Source organism: Halichondria panicea, chromosome 10 (genome assembly GCF_963675165.1).
Source record: "Halichondria panicea chromosome 10, odHalPani1.1, whole genome shotgun sequence".
Lineage (NCBI taxonomy): Eukaryota > Metazoa > Porifera > Demospongiae > Suberitida > Halichondriidae > Halichondria > Halichondria panicea.
Genome location: NC_087386.1, coordinates 4,457,547 through 4,475,619, shown reverse-complemented (window position 1 = coordinate 4,475,619; position 18,073 = coordinate 4,457,547). Strand labels below are relative to the sequence as shown.

At 41.9% G+C, this 18,073-nt stretch overlaps 2 protein-coding genes across 4 annotated transcripts; one reads left to right on the top strand and one right to left on the bottom strand.

Moving 5' to 3' along the window:
- Nucleotides 1–311: 311 nt before the first annotated feature.
- LOC135343029 (roquin-1-like) lies at nt 312–11,476 on the bottom strand. The gene is made up of 14 exons (XM_064539953.1): nt 11,322–11,476; nt 9,857–10,476; nt 9,336–9,643; nt 8,708–8,848; nt 6,871–6,918; nt 5,948–6,100; nt 5,537–5,681; nt 4,980–5,068; nt 4,110–4,491; nt 3,699–3,929; nt 3,126–3,208; nt 2,010–2,936; nt 1,213–1,410; nt 312–921 (listed from the first exon to the last, which is right to left on the bottom strand). The coding sequence occupies exons 2-14, from the start codon at nt 10,173–10,175 to the stop codon at nt 745–747; spliced, it is 3,201 nt and encodes a 1,066-aa protein (XP_064396023.1). The 5' UTR covers nt 10,176–10,476; nt 11,322–11,476; the 3' UTR covers nt 312–744.
- A 10-nt stretch (nt 11,477–11,486) lies between these two features.
- On the top strand, nt 11,487–17,789 carry LOC135343036 (2-oxoglutarate and iron-dependent oxygenase JMJD4-like). Of its 3 annotated transcripts, none has more exons than XM_064539964.1 (8): nt 11,487–11,808; nt 12,288–12,435; nt 12,643–12,774; nt 12,823–12,849; nt 13,292–13,504; nt 14,125–14,239; nt 16,722–16,778; nt 17,321–17,789. In XM_064539964.1, the coding sequence occupies exons 1-8, from the start codon at nt 11,619–11,621 to the stop codon at nt 17,759–17,761; spliced, it is 1,323 nt and encodes a 440-aa protein (XP_064396034.1). In that variant the 5' UTR covers nt 11,487–11,618; the 3' UTR covers nt 17,762–17,789. The 3 variants fall into 3 exon arrangements, with proteins under 3 accessions (XP_064396034.1, XP_064396035.1, XP_064396036.1); XM_064539965.1 differs by having other exon boundaries at nt 17,311–17,674; XM_064539966.1 differs by having other exon boundaries at nt 11,665–12,155.
- Nucleotides 17,790–18,073: the final 284 nt, after the last annotated feature.

Below are 18,073 nucleotides of genomic sequence, written 5' to 3'. Positions count from 1 at the left end.
TTTCAGGTACAAGCATAATTAATAATAAATCAGAGGTTAATACTAAATCATTGTTCAGTTCCAATTATTAGAACCTCATCTTCGAAACAATCTATAACAGTAATAGAATCTGGGAATTTAGGCAATTAGCACAATATTATATTTGGTGCTATACTGTACTGTTGCGTCTAGCTATAGACATGCAGTGTTACAATTATGCTACACCCTTAACACGGACAAAAGCAATATAGGAGACAATAATGATTATTATTGATCTTATGTGAATATTCCCCAGATTGATCCTAGCTTGTCATAGACTATAATTATGTATACATGTGCAGCCGCCAAAGACGCAGCTGAATCAAACATCATCATTTCCTGACATCAAAAATGGTATACATACAAAAACAGTAAACTGACAGTGCCTGTAACTGCACCAAATAAAACACATAATTAACAGTAGGATAATTATTACGCAACACACCTTTTTAACACAGTACAGTTAGATGTAGCTGTGCTGGGTACAGAATACGTACGTATACGGTGTTGCTAAGCAAGTACTGATATCTGATAATTGAAACGTCACAGTGAACAAAAGAAACGCACACAAACACATACTAGAAATTAAAGTAGGTGAGAGGAGATTTACAGAACATTAATGAGAATCGAAAAAGAAAAAATGCCATGCGTATTTGCACTGCACAGCAAAAATAGTTCAATAGTGTAATATAGGACGTAGACTTGGATTGATACAGTTAGTATGCCTTAGAAAGTGTACTTGTAAGTACCGGGGTATGGCTGTCTGGGGGGCAGAGTGCCTGGGGGGTACATGCCCATAGCCCCCTGGTTGAGGGGGGAGGTATAGCTGTGTTGCTGTTGAAATGCTTTTTCTTGCTCCAGACTCTGGAGGTAGGCAGCAATCATGCCGTCGTCAGAGGAGTCCTGGGGGGGAGGGGGGAGAAGAGATAATGAATACTGTGGTTGCTCAAAAAGTAAGTGCCTCCCCATGCAGGATGAATGGAAACAAGGCTACAGTATAGACGGGCTTGAAAACCATGCAAGTAGGTAAAGGGTCACTCGAGTAAAAGACAACCTGTGATAAAAGTTGCTGTTATGATTATCAATCTGGATAGAGAATAGGTGGAGATAAACACTATGATATCACATTTCATCAACATCCTTTCTTGGATTGCTATCAGTTTCTCTACTCTACATGAAACAGTGTTTACTCACCATTCGACTAGGCTGAATCATGAGTGGGGCTGCGGCTGGGACCTGGGGCTGGATAACATAGCCTTGTTGTTGTAGGGGGGCCACATAACGTGCACTGTGAGTGCTGAGGGGGGCGCTCCACTGGTGGGGAGTGGCTGTCGGCTGAGGGGGGTAGTAGATGCCACCATGAGGAAGAGAGGATGAACCAGGAGTAGCATGCTGTAAGGTGGAGAAACGTTGAAGATACACACTTAGGAAAGGGAATATGACATACTAATTAACATACAGGACAATTAGATTGTGTTTAGACTTGAGTCAAGAAACTACAAGACTGTGGTATACAAACTGACATGACAAATTTCAGGAATACTGTAGGCTGTAATAGTATTACCGTATATCTTCTAATTTATCGGACACTTCTAATTACCCGGACACTCTTTTGGGCAATTTTCGTTGTTCTAATACAACGGACACTCAAGTACTTTAATATTACATTTGTTCTAAATATCCGGACAATACCTTGAAAAGTTGAGTTACCATTCATAGACGGCAAGTAAGACTTAGAGTGCTGCAGTTCGATAGCTTTGAGTAGCTAGTTTTAGATAGCTAGTGCAACTATTCAGTCGTACCCTGTTCTATTAAACTTAGCTAGCTTGCATGCAGCTGCTTGCTTCTTCTAATTATTCTGGACACTTCGCATGCTCTATAAAAGTCTGTTCCAATTATACCCGGACAATTTCCAAAATAATTATTTTTTGCTGTCCGATAAATTAGAAGATATACGGTACATGTATTTCAGCTAAGTTACGCACTCTCACCTGATACTCTCTCATCTGTGGCTGCTGTGGGACGTACTGATGAGTCATCGTGCTGTGTGGCGAGTACTGTGGCTGCTGCACACCTCCTGTAGGGTACTGCCCATACGAGGGGAGCTGCCCAATCAGCCCACTGTGGTGAGGGGAAGCCCCTCCTGCCCCACTTTCGTACGGTACCCGTGCACCCACAGGCGGGTAACTCTTCGGACCACTCCATCGATTGACCGTTTGCTGCTGTTCTTCCATTTCCACCATTCTCAGTTCTTGCTCCAAACGTGCTCTTCGCTCTCTCAAATCTTCATTGCCTCTTGAAACGGATGGTATGGGGTCGATTCTTTGACTGGGTACCGTTCTAACATCCGACCCAATGTTGCCATAGGAATGAGCCAGTGTGGTTTGAGGGGGGTACTTGAACTCGGAATTGGAATACGACAGAGTGGGATGAGATCCAGGCATGGGGGGTTGGTAAGATTCAGGTTGATGCTCGTGTACTGGTTCCAATGTAACATGGGTTCGAGACAGAGCACTTGTGATAACGGCTGTAGTGAGAGGATAATACATAGTAGTGTCAGGATGAGTCTTAGCAAGCTCCAAATTTGCCATTCTCAGTTCCAATTCTCGATCTGAATCAGCACTCTCGAGTGAGCTGGTAACAGCAGGTGGTTTCGTGTCTGCGTCCTCGTGTTTTGAAAGGGTGGGGCTACTCCCACAAGGGAAGCTCTGATTGGACGGATAGGGGGACAGGGAAGTAGACCTCTCTATTCCTGATGGATCAGCAGCTGTGGGTTGAGTTTCGGGTTCGAATTTGGAATAGTCATCTTCTTGGCCGTATTTGGACCAAGTGTTTTCGTCTCGTGGGTCGGCATAGTTGTCCAATCGTCTCACATCGTCAGAGTACTGCTTCGTCAGGGGCAACTGGTTGGAGGGGCCCTGTGGTCACATGACATCACATGTTACACAATTATACTTGTACAATGCAAACATAAACTACATAGAAATTCATGGCGGTTGTTTCCTAGATACATACACACAGTTTACTTGAGGTCCAGACTAAATTTTGATACACATTTGCATGAACAATGTTTCTCGATCCCTACTTAAATTTAAAGGCCTACTTACAGGGTTGTTGATATAGCCTTGGTAGTTAGGGTTCTGGTACGGCTTCTCCTCCGAGTAACTCTTAGGTCTGGCCACACCGTGCTCTGTATGGAGGAATCGAAAGGTTAAAACTTTGGCAATCAGATAGGACAATCACGATTACATACAGGCCAGTACACAGAACCAACCACCTCACATGAAGTATGTGGAAATGACTATATATAAAAATTATAAGATCTGAAGCATATGTACTACTGAATGATGACTAAACAACCGAGTGCACGTGACCAATGACATGCAAGGGGGAGTCAATACGTAGACATACATGACGTACTTACTTTACAACCAAACGCGTTGATTAGTGAAATATGAAAGCAGCACATGTTGTGTGTACATATTCACATTCACATTCCTGGCATAGTTTTTAAGACATTTTACTCAATATTCACCTCCAACTTGTGTATCATACTTGCATGTAATTAGTACCAATTAAGAGGTGCCATCACTAAGACATTTATACTATGATGTCTCCACTAAGGTGATTAACAAAAATTGTGCATGCTAATTCACAAAAATTACACATTAGTAACTTACGGACTTGATTGCGGTAATATGACTGGTCAGCTGAAATCACATCTCTCGAGGAGTCACCATACATGTACTGGTGTGGAGCTGTGACGACAGGGATGGTGTGATACTGTGGAGGGGGTGGGGGGTATCCGATCTGTGAGGGTGGATAATACTGGGCCGGCTTGGTGGGTGGGGCTTGTTGGATCACCCCTAGCGACGGGTCCGACTCTCTCTGCATACTCAGCAACTGACCATCTGAGGAATGTAATGTACACTATTAGAAGGCTGCAAACAATACAGTTATGTTAATGAAGTCTCAACGTCAACCTACATATCTAACAAAATTTACAAAATTTGCTGAATCACAAAAATACAGATGTAAACCATGCAAAACGAAGGGGTTGTAAACATAATAATTATGTACATGTAGCTTACCAGTGAAGGGGAATCCCCCCGACAGGGGACCAGAATCAAACGATCCCTCCCCGCTCCCCTGCCTCAAGTAGTGAGGTTCCCTCGCTATCGGAGTCACACCCACTTGCTGGGACGGTATGTACGAATACATCGGTAGATCTGATATGGGTGGCCCAAAATCTCCTGAGTGCCTTCCTCGTGTTCCTTGACCTATACGACTCGAAGCCCCACACATTTTGACAGGCTCGGTACGTGCCTTAGGGGGTTTGGTTCCCTTTGATAGACTGCGATAGAGCTCCCTCTCTTCCTCAGTGTGTGCGTAGGTGCACTTATCCCCCCTGGGGCAACCTTCAGGTCTGCTCAGGTTCGGACATAGGCCCGTCTTGAAGCGACCACTCTGAATCTGTATGTGTGTGGGGGATCATTTGTACATGTACATGTATGCAGTCACTGGGAATAAACTCATACAAACCATGAGTACACGAGCATCTAAGGATACTTTTACATGTAGACATAGCTATGCAAAAGTTAGGTGATAATATAGGGAGGGACAGGACAGACTCCCTAAAGGTAACAATCTGAGTATAGTCTATTGCAGTCACCATTATTGAGCAGACAAAAGCAGCCGTAATGAAAATGTAACCTGCTAAAACGGGTTGAAACACATACTATGGAGGTTTAAATTACCTAACTGTTACCTGGTTTCACTGTATACACTGAAGTTACTTTAATGGGAAGCAAACAGTCCCTAACACTGGGTTTCAGTAACACCTCCACAACACAAACTGATTTCATACTTTCAAATTACATACCCATAAAAACATCCCAGAACTTTCATATTCAGACACACCTACATGTACACCTACACCTACGTATTGCAGTGTCTCTTACCTGCATGAAGGTGGAGAATCCCTGGAGGGCGTTATGCAAGGCATGCATGTATTCGCTGAAACTGGACCAGCTGCCAGCCAACTTTGTACCTGGAGGTGTAAAGGGCAATAAAAGTGTTTCCTCACAAATTTAGAATGTGATATCAAAACAATCTTCCCATGTATTCACAACAAGGGCTTTCTTAAAGTTTAACTGGAGAAGGATGTATAACAACTTTTATTTGAATATCAAAGTAAGGAAACGTACATGTACATGTACATGTAGGTACAAGAATAGAGGCTCCACTCATACATGTACTTTCTCGTCTAAGAACCCACCCAAAACATTCCTCGTACAGGACCCACTGGATGAGTTGATATTGTTGGAGGCTTGTTCATTGTGGTTATGTGACTGTTGGCCACAGTCAAAGTGGATTGACCAAGCATGACTACTAATGCACAAGGTTCACCCCCATTCCACTACAGAAGATCTGCCAACAGCAGCATGCTAGTCATACGCACCCATAAAAGTACAGCTATGCCTCCCCCCCCCTCCCCCCAACATGCTCTCTTGCTCACATTTCTCGTTGTTGGTGATGTCATTCCTGAGAAGTATCTCAAGGTGGGGTACTATCTTCTCTGAGAGGTTGTACGGGTCCTGAGACCTCCCTATGGCGATGATCAGCTCACTTAGCCCAGAGGAGGTGGCTCCCTGAGAGATAAGCTGTGTGTGTGTGTGTGTGTGTGTGTGGGTGTGTGGGTGTGTGTATAGCAGTGTGTACACATGTAAGGATGATGACAAATGTTGACAGGTGATTGAGTCTCATACATGTATGTAGAGCATGCAATAACCGAAAAAAGGCAATTAACCTAAAAGCACCCCAACTGCAAGTATTCCAAAATGAACCGCACAAGTCATTCTTTCACTTTGGAAACTTACATGTACTCCATGTGCCATCTCTATACAAGAGCACATTCTCTAACTCTCACCTTATCAATGATGGACTGCATGTCGGACTTGTGCGTGTGGCTGCCATAGAGGAGACTGGACCACTGTTCTGGGGAGATACGAAGCCCCGCCTCCATTGCCATGCGGATGATCTGGGCATCGTGCTCACGACGGAGCAACTCATATGAGCGAAACTGTAAGTATGAGTGGGGGAGGGTAATTTAGGTGACTGATATATACATGTAACATGTTTGGCGACTAGAGCAAATTGCATGAGAAACCTTTTTAAATTGTACAAAACAAGTTTTCTGGGAATAATGCAACCTGTCGGTTAACTGTATCAATATTGTTATAGTCATTCTATGCAACATGAAACTTGAGGCTACGCTATAATTACATGTATAAACACAAGCTGGGTCACATGAATTGATGCTATGGAAACATAGCAATAGTAAGTGTGTATTTCTAATATAACACACCCATGTGACTGTCAGCACAGCAGCATGAGATCATACGCACATCATAACCTCCCAAAATAGCAGCCGTGAATCACTCGTATATATATCACATATGCCACATCATTACGAAACTATTCCCAAGCAACCACACTATAATCACCCCATACTGCACACATGTAGGTATTCAATTGTCAGCCCATTTCAAAGGTACAATGCATGCACACGCACATGTAGTGACTCAGTCAACCATGAGCTGCTCATTTTATACATGCATGCATGGAATACCTTCACAGAACTCAACTAACAATAATATTATTGGCTACACCTACACATGTAATTGATCTGAAGTGGTTGCTAGGAAGATATTACCTGTTCAAAACCAAGCAGCCTCTGTAATTTATTATTAATAAAAGCAGTAAACATCATTATGCTGAGTGCATACCATAATTTAGGGTGTGGCTCGTGACAGCAATTATAATACATTACTAGGAAGCTTAGAAACTCACCTCCTCTTTCAGCTGCATCAGTGATGAGTCATCCTCTCTCTTTTCAACCTAGGTGTGTGTGTGTGTGTGTGTGTGTGTGTGTGTGTGTGTGTGTGTGTGTGTGTGTGTGTGTGAGGTGTGTGTGGAGGAAGTTGAACCACTTAGAGTTGAAATACCGTAATACCTCGATTTAAGGCGACCCTCCAAATATGCGACACCCAGGAGCTTCAGCAATTTTTTGAAAAGTAGATGTTAGCTGCGTTGACTATAATGTCACGTTCTAAATAGCGGTAAATGTAGCCACTCCCTAGCCTCGATTGTAGCCCACTGGAAAATCAGTGTTTTTAAGTGGCCTGAAATCGAGGCAAGTAGACTCTGTAAAGTTAGATGCGACCCTCTAAATATGCGACACCAGGACTTCAATATAATTTTTCAACCTCCAAAAGAAGCGACCCCTGGCTTCGTAATTATTAAAAGTGTCGCTTTAAAGCAAGGTCTTACGGTAGTACGAGTTTCCACAATTAGGGATTGTGAGATATTTGATCTGTCTAACAGATCTCTTTAAAATACAATTAGGAAATAGTTTCCCCTACATTAGAGAGTCCCAACTTGACTAGGTATCAAAGTTTAAAAAGTCGATTCTTGCACATTCCCGTAATGGGCACATTAAGGTAGTCACACAAAGCAAATTGTGTAACCTGATAGTCTAGTGTAAATTACTTCCTAGATACATGTACCAGACACTAATGTAGCGTGTAGCAGCCCTAGTTACTTCCCTAGCTACCAGAGCACTAATGCAGCAGCTGTATTACTTCCCTAGATACCAGAACACTAATGCAGCAGTCGTAAAGTGGACGTGTAAACAATTTAATTTTGTAGCAGCCCTATTACTTCCCTAGATACCAGAGCACTAATGCAGCAGCTGTATTACTTCCCTAGATTCAGAGCACTAATGCAGCAGTCGTAAAGTGGATGTGTAAACCTTAAGACGCTCACTTTACACAGGGAATGCTAAAACAATTATAGCCTTCCCTCTAGGTATTCATTCCCTCTAGAGCCTCTCTCCCATGGAAACAAGCAGTTATAGAGACAGTGTACATGTATGTCATGGCCACAGAATCCACTGTAGTGATGTGTTCACAACCATATTCCCAGAAACTTACTTGTCACCCCACAGGTTCATCATAGTTCATATATAGAAGCTACCCTAAACAGGACACAAAGACTACCTACCATATGTCATGAATAGGCTACACACAACACGTCCTCTTGGGAAACTGTCATTTCTATAGCAACCAATGACCTACATCCTACTACAAACATCAAATGTTCTCTAAATATACATGACTGATGTACATAAATGAATGACTATGGTAGTGCAGTCAAACATGACCATTCAAAAGTACAACAATAGCTACCCAAACAGGAAGCTACTAAGGGATACTGAAACCACTAAAAGTATAATTAATGAACCACGACAATACCCATGCAGACTGCAAGCAATAGCTTCGCAGTTTGCTAGGTTTGACCTTCACACAGCTCATGCATGCACATCTTAAATTCAAGTGCTGTCGCTGTTTAGAGACAAACCTCTAAGCACAGACTGCATTAATGGGCCAGACATGTACAAGGTGTCAAAGTGGTCTTCTGCTACATGTAGACTTAACAAATGCCCACTAATTCCCTAATGCTCACTAACTCGAGCCAATTCCACCCACAGCCAGATTACATAATATAAACCTAAACTTCTGATGTGTAAGGCGCTCAAAAGCAAACGACAAAGCAAATGTACAAAGAATGCACACAAATGCCATGAAACACAGCACATAATTACAATTACACTTGTACACTGACTTACATTGAAGCAAGAGGCCCTATACAGCAGCTGAACAACATGACCCACGGAGGTCTTGCTGGCCTGAGGGAAGTCCTGGAGCAACTTCTGGACCACGTACAACACAATGGTCTTGCGAGCCATGAACTTGCCACTCTGCAGTACCTACAGTACAGGGGAAAACGACACTGATTAGATATGCAAGTACACGAGTGCATGTATCCATGCAATTGCATAACAGATAAGAACTGTGTTACAATGTGATTTTAGAGATCAAAGAGAATAAAAACACGAGTCGCTACTATTTTTTTATTTTATGTTTGTACACTTATGATTTGTCAAGTGAGTATGCTGCCCACACAATTTATAGATAAAACAAAACACTGAGCAATATTTATACCATCATGGGAAAATTAGAAATTGGGACAAATTGACAATGTCATAATAATTATGTCATACCATTACACCAACGACAGTTTCCCACACTCTCTACAGTCTACCAAAGTTTATTACATCATACCACGTTGTCTTTTTAAAGTAATTAATTAGTTGAAATTCCACACAACACATTCACTCCACGAGTAGCAAAACTATACACATCATTATTATCGGGGGGGGGGTTATTTTAATGTGTTATAGATTGACTCCTAACCATGAGCACTAGCTTGAGGGCCTCCTCCTGCATGACAGGGCCCAGAAACTGGCAGCCTCTGTTCTTGACAGCTGTCCAGAGCTGGGTAGACAACTGTTGCTGATTCTGATGCATGACTAGGAGCTCTGTGACAGTCCTATCAGCAATAGAGCGTGCAGCCCTGAGGATACGCACACGCCCTTCACTCTCAAGGGCCTGGCAGGTCACTATGGAGACTAGCTTCCTCAGCATTGGTTTGGTGAGGTGGGAGCCTGGATTGCTGGTGGCAGTCTGGTCGGCGAGTGGGAGCAGGAAGTGGGCCAGTTTGTCTGTGTGTGTGTTGGGATAGATGAGTTGTGGTTATGGCGATGACGTACATACTGGTTTGTGTGCACGTTGTATGGATTGAAGTGGAAATAGGACAATAGTGTTTATATGCAATTGTGTGGGTGTAATAAATGCAGAGGAAGCATTAGAGGAAGCAATCATTCCAGTGTAGTGTAGCTAGGAGTCAACACATTGCTTGCAAGTATTTCACTTACCCAAAGCTTCCATGGCATCCAGAAAACTGGTACGGTCGGCATCAACCACGCCCACTTTGTCCAGATCTGTGTACCGTTCGTCTTGTGCGCTCGGGACATCTTCAAGAAGCTGAAGAATAGCGAAATTCTTTGGTAAGCTCTCAACTAACGGACCAATGGGGTTCTTGTCGTAGGGGCATATCTGAGTATTGAGTTTGGCGAGGCATTTAGAGCACAGTGTGTGTCCACAACTCAGGCTGACGGGGATGGATGTATGAGTGTCAAACTTGCTGATGCATACACAGCAGTGGAGGAACTCGGTCCAGCTTGGAGGCTGCATTGGCGGTGATGTGTGTGATTTTGTCGGAAGATGAATTCAGAACAACTGTAGAGACACTTAAAGAGACGAAATCTTCAGGTACACTCAATGACGAATGTTAGTTCATACTAACTGCGACCAAAGACAAACGATCAACAGACGTTTCAAAATAGAAATACTATATAGATAAAAATGTGTTTTTTTCGTTTTGTGCGTAGGGTAGGGTTGTGAAATAGTGACTTGATACAAGTAGGGGAAGGGGAAATCACGAGATAGTAGCTATCTAATCCGCAAGAAAACTGCAGACGATAGGTAGACACACCTGTGTGCGTGTGGGGAGAGATGAAACGTAATTGTATGCAGATTTAACATACCTACGGACATGATACTTATCACTTCCACTATGAATAACGGATGAGAATTACATAACAACCATGACATCAACACAATGAATGCAATTGACATCATGCACAGAAACTAGTTAGTCAAGTTTTGCTAACTTAACTGCTAACATGTCAGCAATACGTCACTAGCTTCCAAAAATTTCAAAGTTCACACATAATAAAGACACAACAAAGAAGGCTTGCTCTTTGTATGCAGGTGGTGTCAAAAGGATCTAATCGGACAAAGATCAGGAGACAAAAGAATCTTCATAGCAAGGGAGTGATATCAATGGATGTTATGACAGTATCGTTAACACCTACACTACACACAACCATTATACTCACATGCAACAAGCTGCGAATCGCTCTTAATAAGATTGGTACAACTTCTCAGTCAAACGGTGACACGTACTGCAAATACTACAAACAAGGGCTACACGGTAGCTAGGGACGGCTGCACAGACTACAACTGCAGTCAATAACTATGAGCACTGGGAATCACAGAGTGTACTTTTAAGACAGGGTACCCGTATGATGATCTCATGTTGGGAAAATAATTTGCTTTGTCATAATGTTGGTGTCACTTTATTCATGTTAACATAATCATGACATAATACAGCTAAGGGCAGTTGATAGATCTGTTACCATGGAAGAGCCAACAGTACACATTCAGTACATCTTGTTATAAACCCACCATAAGACAGCTACGAGCTCCATAGCTAGCTAGCTTGCTACTAGACTATACTAGACGTACGTACCAACGTTTGGTTTGATCAACCCTCACCTCTTTGTAGATGCACACCCGTACATGATCACTGAATATCCAAGTCAATGCTTGCTTCACTCATTCATCAAGCCTTTGCTATCGTGCTTGCTTACTGAAGTATTAATCAGCCCGAAAAATGCATGGCGGATTTGATGGTGATCTATAAAATGGCCAAAAACCTGTCAAACATGTTTCTATTGTGGCTAGGGATTTCCCTGCACAACTCAACAAAAAAGTTAATAATTATGTTTTTATTTGAACCATCTTTACCTTATAAATTAATATAATAAACTACCATTAATTTACCTTCCATGCATGATGGACAGAGCTGACCTGATATCAAGATTTCCAGATTCTGGGAACTTTCTGACATTTTTGGAGGAGAATCTGCTTCCCAACCGTCCTTGTGTGTTTGGAGAGTCCTTCACTAGGGGATGGAAGGCACGGCAAGAATGGAGGAATGTCGGCGACACACCTAACATAGACTTTTTGGAGGAACATTTTGGTGAATTGCTACAATTTGTGACCTGATATTAGTCTCTGAAGCAGATCAGTTAATGTGAAAACAAGCCTGGTAGAAGCTCAGTTATATACTACAATTACGAGCCGTAGCTGAGATCTTTTGTAACAACCTCTTTTAAAGCTGTGGACCCCTATCCCTGCCCCTGAGCAATGCGAAAAATGCAGTAATCCCTAGGTAAATCGCTGTAATATGCGGGTCATCCCAACAATAGCCGAGTGGATAATGTTGATCATTGTGATCAGATCAAGCGATCAGGCAATCTCGTTGTGACCTTGCTAGCACAGGCAGGCTATAAATATAACTATACTGGAGTCTTTGGGCCATAGAAGGTGACTTGCTTATAGAATAATTATTAAGTATACCGTTTCACTATAAATGGTGTTTGTGACCCAGGACTACACTTTCAGTTCAATACTGTTTCGTCATGGCAATCTAGTATGTACACATCACTCCCCCCCCAGGACATGTAGTAGTCCCTGTGGCTGATTGCTCTTGTGTTGAATTCTCTACTCACCGTAAAACTGAGATGACGCTGAAGGAATATGCCCACTGGTGGAGGTCAAAGGGAAAATCCAGAACACTGTATCTCAAGGACTGGCATTTCACCAAGTAAAGTCACACATGTGTATGTATGGATGGGTCCCTAAGCTGATTTTGATGACCATTCCATCAGGTGTTCTCACAGAAATTTCCACCCAGATTTGTCCAGTTTTTCTCATGAAATACATCACAGTGCATGCATATCGACAACTCCTAACGCAGAGTACTTCCATCATTTACATAGATATAAATAATAAATCATTACTGATTCTGTAGAGATTTTCCCAACTACAAGGCGTACACTGTACCTGACTTCTTCAAGAGTGACTGGCTGAATGAAGTGTGGTCTGCAAGATTGGATGTCTCGGATGATTACAGATTTGTATACATTGGTCCCAAAGGAACATGGTAAGCAAGTACTTAAAATGTATAATTATTTAATTTAAATCTTCACAGGACTCCTTTTCATGCTGATGTGTTCAGGTAATCATTTAACATGTGGTCTGTGACAATACAGATTAATTGCCTACCATGCACTAACCTGATTGTATGGTGGTAGGATTACGTTCTGTATCTAATGACCTAACAGTACAACTCAATATACATGCATCTGGGATACCGTTGTCTCCAAAAAACCCCCTGCACACTCTCTCTCTCTCTCTCTCTCTCTCTCTCTCTCTCTCTCTCTCTCTCTCTCTCTCTCTCTCTCTCTCTCTCTCTCTCTCTCTCTCTCTCTCTCTCTCTCTCTCTCTCTCTCTCTCTCTCTCTCTCTCTCTCTCTCTCTCTCTCTCTCTCTCTCTCTCTCTCTCTCTCTCTCTCTCTCTCTCTCTCTCTCTCTCTCTCTCTCTCTCTCTCTCTCTCTCTCTCTCTCTCTCTCTCTCTCTCTCTCTCTCTCTCTCTCTCTCTCACACACACACACACACAGATCATACAGCTGGTCTGCCAACGTGTGTGGTTGCAAAGAGTGGCTGCTCTTCCCACCGGGAGAGGAGGAGCTTCTCAAAGACAAGTTTGGTCATCTGCCATTCGACGTTACCAGTAGAGAGCTGGAGAATAAAGAGCTGTATCCTAATGTACACAAATCTCGTGGGCCCATACGAGTCGTGCAGAGATCAGGGGAGATCATTTTTGTTCCAAGGTGAGGTGTAATTATTACTTCAATGGAGTATAATTATAATAGTGGTACTCTCTGCATGCTGCTAAATCCCTGTCAATTTTTTCTGAACATAGTTGCACTCATCTGAGTCATCTCTAGAGTATAGCATGAAGTGTCTCTATCCCAATAGCCTCTCCATCATAGCATTTCCCAAGGCGAGCAGTCAGTCAATGTCAACTTTTCCCTTTCCCTTCTAACTACTGTGTGTATCTATTGTGTGTATACTATTTGCCTATAATCCCTATTAGCTGGCATAATTTTGAGCATGATAGGAACATATTTTTTGGGAAGAATTATGTTGCCATGCATGTTCCCTTTCCCTTCTAACTATTGTGTGTATCTATTGTGTGTATACTGTTTGCCTATAATCCCTATTAGCTGGCATAATTTTGAGCATAATAGGAACATATTTTATTGGGAAGAATTATGTTGCCATGCATGTTCACCTTCTTAACAATTATGATATTATGTAGCTTATTTCTCATTGGTTGGTGGCTGGCCTTGGCAACCAATTACTTACGCTCCTCTTATTTACCATGTATCAACAGGAGCAATTAGTCCATGCTGCTCTACTTTTCTTCCTGCTGTATCCCTCCATGCAGTGGATGGCATCACCAAGTGAGAAACACTGAGGACACCCTCTCCATTAATCACAACTGGACTAACTCTTGTGGCATTGGGTACATGTGGTCACATCTACAGAATGAACTGGTATTGGTACGTCGGTACATGCATGTGTATAATTGTACTACATGTAGGCTGAGTGTTACTTTGGCAATAGTGTTTATTATACGTACCATAATAACAGTAAAAAGACACTACAGAAATAACAATTGCACATACACTTAAGCAGTGCATTGTAACCAAGGCTTATAAGAAGGCACTTCAACAGAAGCTCTAAAAATTAGGGTGTCATTCAGTAAGTACTGACAGTTAGTGGTAGTGTTGAGCTCAAGCTCAGTGTGCAGTATAAATGCGTCCAGGCTGCTATACGAGAAAAATTCTTTTTCGCGATAGATCTGTTACTCTTTCAGCACCCAATCTAGAACCCTGTTGGTGATGATTCCTATTCTGCAATTGATTCAGTAGTTCAATTTTTATGGTACCTTGGAAAGGGAACTCGAGTTGATCATCGTATTCTCCTTTCATTACGTAGGTACATACGGATATGTGTGCACCTTTGCGCTATAGAAAACCGTACCCTTTGATTTTGATATAATCATTTTATATCCTTCTGGATGAGTATGAAAGGACGGGCTATGAAATTCCTTCCTCTTTTCCTTGCATTTTCTGAAATTATTCATTTTAAATGTTATCCGATGAGCTTGTTTGGCAGTCGAATTGACTGGTGCCCTTAATACACTGCATTCTTCTGTCCACCTTCTACACTGTGTCTGTACCGCCAGCAGGGTATCCATGGTGATACGAAGGTGCAGCTTGTTGTTATTCTCGTGATCCTTGAGGTCTTTGCAACCAAATTCTTTGTACTTGCATATAAGCTTTTGATAAGGGCAAATAGCACTTTTAATTATCACAATCTGAGGACACTGTGACAAGTATGCCATCCGGTGATATCTTCATATTTCCAATTCTCGTGGCAGTGAGGACACTCAAATTGACTCTGTGGGCATTCTGTTTTGAGATGCCTTCTAAGGTCCTCGCAATAATTATACTTCACAGACTTCCCAAATTGTTAAATTCTCAATATATAGACCGCTTTCTAATCTTTTGTTTGCATTCGTTTGGGCAAAGTAGTTTTGTGTAATTGCACGTTTTGAGGTGTTCTTTGAGATATCTGAGTTCTCCTACCCAGACACTCACTATTCTGGCACTTCACCTTAACTATGGTCATATAGATTGCAGTACAGGATTGCGATCTAGGTAATTCATCATAATTATCCTTATCTTTTGGCAGTCTAAGCGGATGTCTCGTGCCCTGTCACGCTAGAAGTTTGGGGTCACGTGACTGCGATTAGGTTTTGGGGGAGTACTGAGAGAGGGGCCCCCTGTGATTAGCATTAAGCATGTAAGTGTTTGGCCCTCATTCAGGCCCCCAAACGGTATCAACGTTGTCGGATGGAAAATAGGTCTTAACCTCCGTGAATGGGAGGGTGGGAGGCTTAAGATTTGAGCAGCCAATTTATCTGTGGCTTGCTGATAGCAGCTGTACTTTAGCACGTGGAACCAGGATGCGCATGTGCGGTAGGCATGCATGTGACCAGAAGCCACGCCTATGCTTGTGTGCTTCGAGGTAAAGCCGCAGTTTAGTGTGTTTCTTCGTTAACTACGTTTAACTACATTAAACTACATTCAGTGATTAAATGTCTCTTTCACCTGCATGAGATTATACGTGATGAAAAACTCAACGTTTTAATACTTATAGTACACTGTATAGCTCGTCTGCTTGTCTATATACACGTACTTCGAACATCTCTGAAAGTCACAATTTAAGTCTACGACAGTTGGGGCACTTGTTTATTATTATTATAGTACTGTATACATGCAGTAGATTTCCCACATCTCTTAATTGTCTCCATGCTTAACGTTGCATGGCCACATGTATGCACACAGACATAGCGAGCACTTGAGGTCATCCGGAGGCTCTTGTAGTAGAAACTGGCAGTCTCAAAGCCACCAGACAGAGGCACTCTAGAGATCCGGAGCTGGATGCCATTTGGACATGCATGATCACTAGATCTATAAACTTTCGCTGAAAGACCTTTTAGAAAGAAAGGATTTCGCGGATTTAATTTTCGTTGCCTTTTGGCGCATGCGATATATTAATATTCATGGGTATCGCAGCACATGCTTAATCAGCGACAAATACGAAAGTTTATACCCTCGCAATAAACTTTACCCTATATACGGTAGATTTATAGATCTATAGCAGATTGATACATTCAGTTACGCATGTAACATTGGTGGATCTACTATCCAGCTTGTATTCTTTACAACAATTATAAAATAACCTCACAAAGGAAAGGCACCGTACCCGTATAGTGAATATTTGAGGGTATAAACGTTTTGGAATGACCGTTAGAAAAGTTTTCGCGGAATACATGTAGCCTTTATGTAGCATGCATGCATGCATATTGAATTCATGTTCACAGTGCATGCAACGAAAACCGCTAACATTTACACCTTCATTTCACCTGGTATTACAGGTAACTTTTTGTGTGATTTCGTTTTTTTTCCCCAGGTAAAGCGGGAGTTGGAGGACTGTCGATCAATGGACAGCTGGGAGGAGCAATGTCAGGTATGCTTTGGAGCAGATTATAATACTTTTTGCACTGTATTGAACCTCCAACTTGGAGACATCAAATCCTTCCTTATAAATTATACACTACCAAATCTACAATTATTATAACTACCGTATAGCGGGTAATTTTCGGGGGACAAAATATTCGTGGTTCAGCAATATTGAGACGTACATTTTGTGGGTAATATTTTTGTGGTTGGAGCTTGCACTGAGGTAAAGGTAAGCAAGGTCGCTTCATTCGTGGTCAGACCTTCAACCACGAAAACTACGAATATTTTGCCCCACGAAAATTACCCTCTATATATTATACGGTATTGTATAATGTGTCTAGTATATAGGAGTTAGCATTATTCGTGGGGTCTTATATGAAGTATCAACGCACATTAATTGTATTTAAACAAAACACGATGCATTGATCGGTATACACAATCATGCATGCATCACATAACTATATGCATGCATTAAAGTTGTAGGCATGCACGTATATTTTCTGATTGTCCGTTTGTGTAATTATTCATAATAATTATTGCTCTCAATAGGTTGTGCTGAAGGCGAGTGCTGGGATGGACTATTGGGAGTTTGTGCAACTGCTCTCTATTGTTGCTCTGTCAAGGCTGAATCAACTCAAAGAAATTCTCATCCCAACCTCGAAACTGTACGAAGGCTTCTTCTCACTGCACACACTAATTCGAGAGACGTTATCCAATCCATTGAAAGCTATCACATTTCTAGAATCTACCTCTGAATTTGAGAATGCTAAAAATGGAGATGGCATGCATCTGGTTTTGTCTTCACTAAAAGATGAAGGTGAATCCCAGAAGAATTTAACTGAACTGTTGCCCAATTATCATATTCAGAAGCTGTTTTGTGAAGAATTGCCTAACATTGAAGAAGATAGAACAATTCTAGTGTTGTTTATACTATATGAATTGTGCACTCTTTGTACTCTCATTCCGAACGTAATTATGCTATCCTCCTGATTTGTCTTTATCAAAACATTAGCCACTCAATCAATATTATACTGTATAGCGGGAAATGTTCGCTATTTGGCTCCAGAGCCCTCAGCAGAAATGTTCGTGGGTTCTAATATTCGCGGTTCAGTGCTAGGAAACTACACCCATCAGAATGTGAAATACCGATGTGTGGGAGTTTATCCTGGTTTTAATTTTCGCGTTCACTACTCTGCCCTAAAAAAACGCGAAATTTTGCACCCCACAAAAATTTCACGCTATACGGTACGTACGTACTATACTATTAAACAGCAATGTATAATAATATTTCACTCACAAGAA

Bases quoted from the DNA above. Each gene is read 5' to 3' on its own strand.
- LOC135343029 (XM_064539953.1), bottom strand. From the start codon at position 10,175: ATGCAGCCTCCAAGCTGGACCGAGTTCCTCCACTGCTGTGTATGCATC. The intron at 6,101-6,870 runs GTGAGTTTCTAA...TCATACTTACAG, and splicing joins TGATGCAGCTGAAAGAGGAG to TTTCGCTCATATGAGTTGCT. The intron at 5,069-5,536 runs GTGAGCAAGAGA...TTACACCTCCAG, and splicing joins CATCACCAACAACGAGAAAT to GTACAAAGTTGGCTGGCAGC.
- LOC135343036 (XM_064539964.1), top strand. From the start codon at position 11,619: ATGATGGACAGAGCTGACCTGATATCAAGATTTCCAGATTCTGGGAAC. The intron at 12,436-12,642 runs GTAAAGTCACAC...CTGATTCTGTAG, and splicing joins AAGGACTGGCATTTCACCAA to AGATTTTCCCAACTACAAGG. The intron at 12,775-12,822 runs GTAAGCAAGTAC...AAATCTTCACAG, and splicing joins ATTGGTCCCAAAGGAACATG to GACTCCTTTTCATGCTGATG.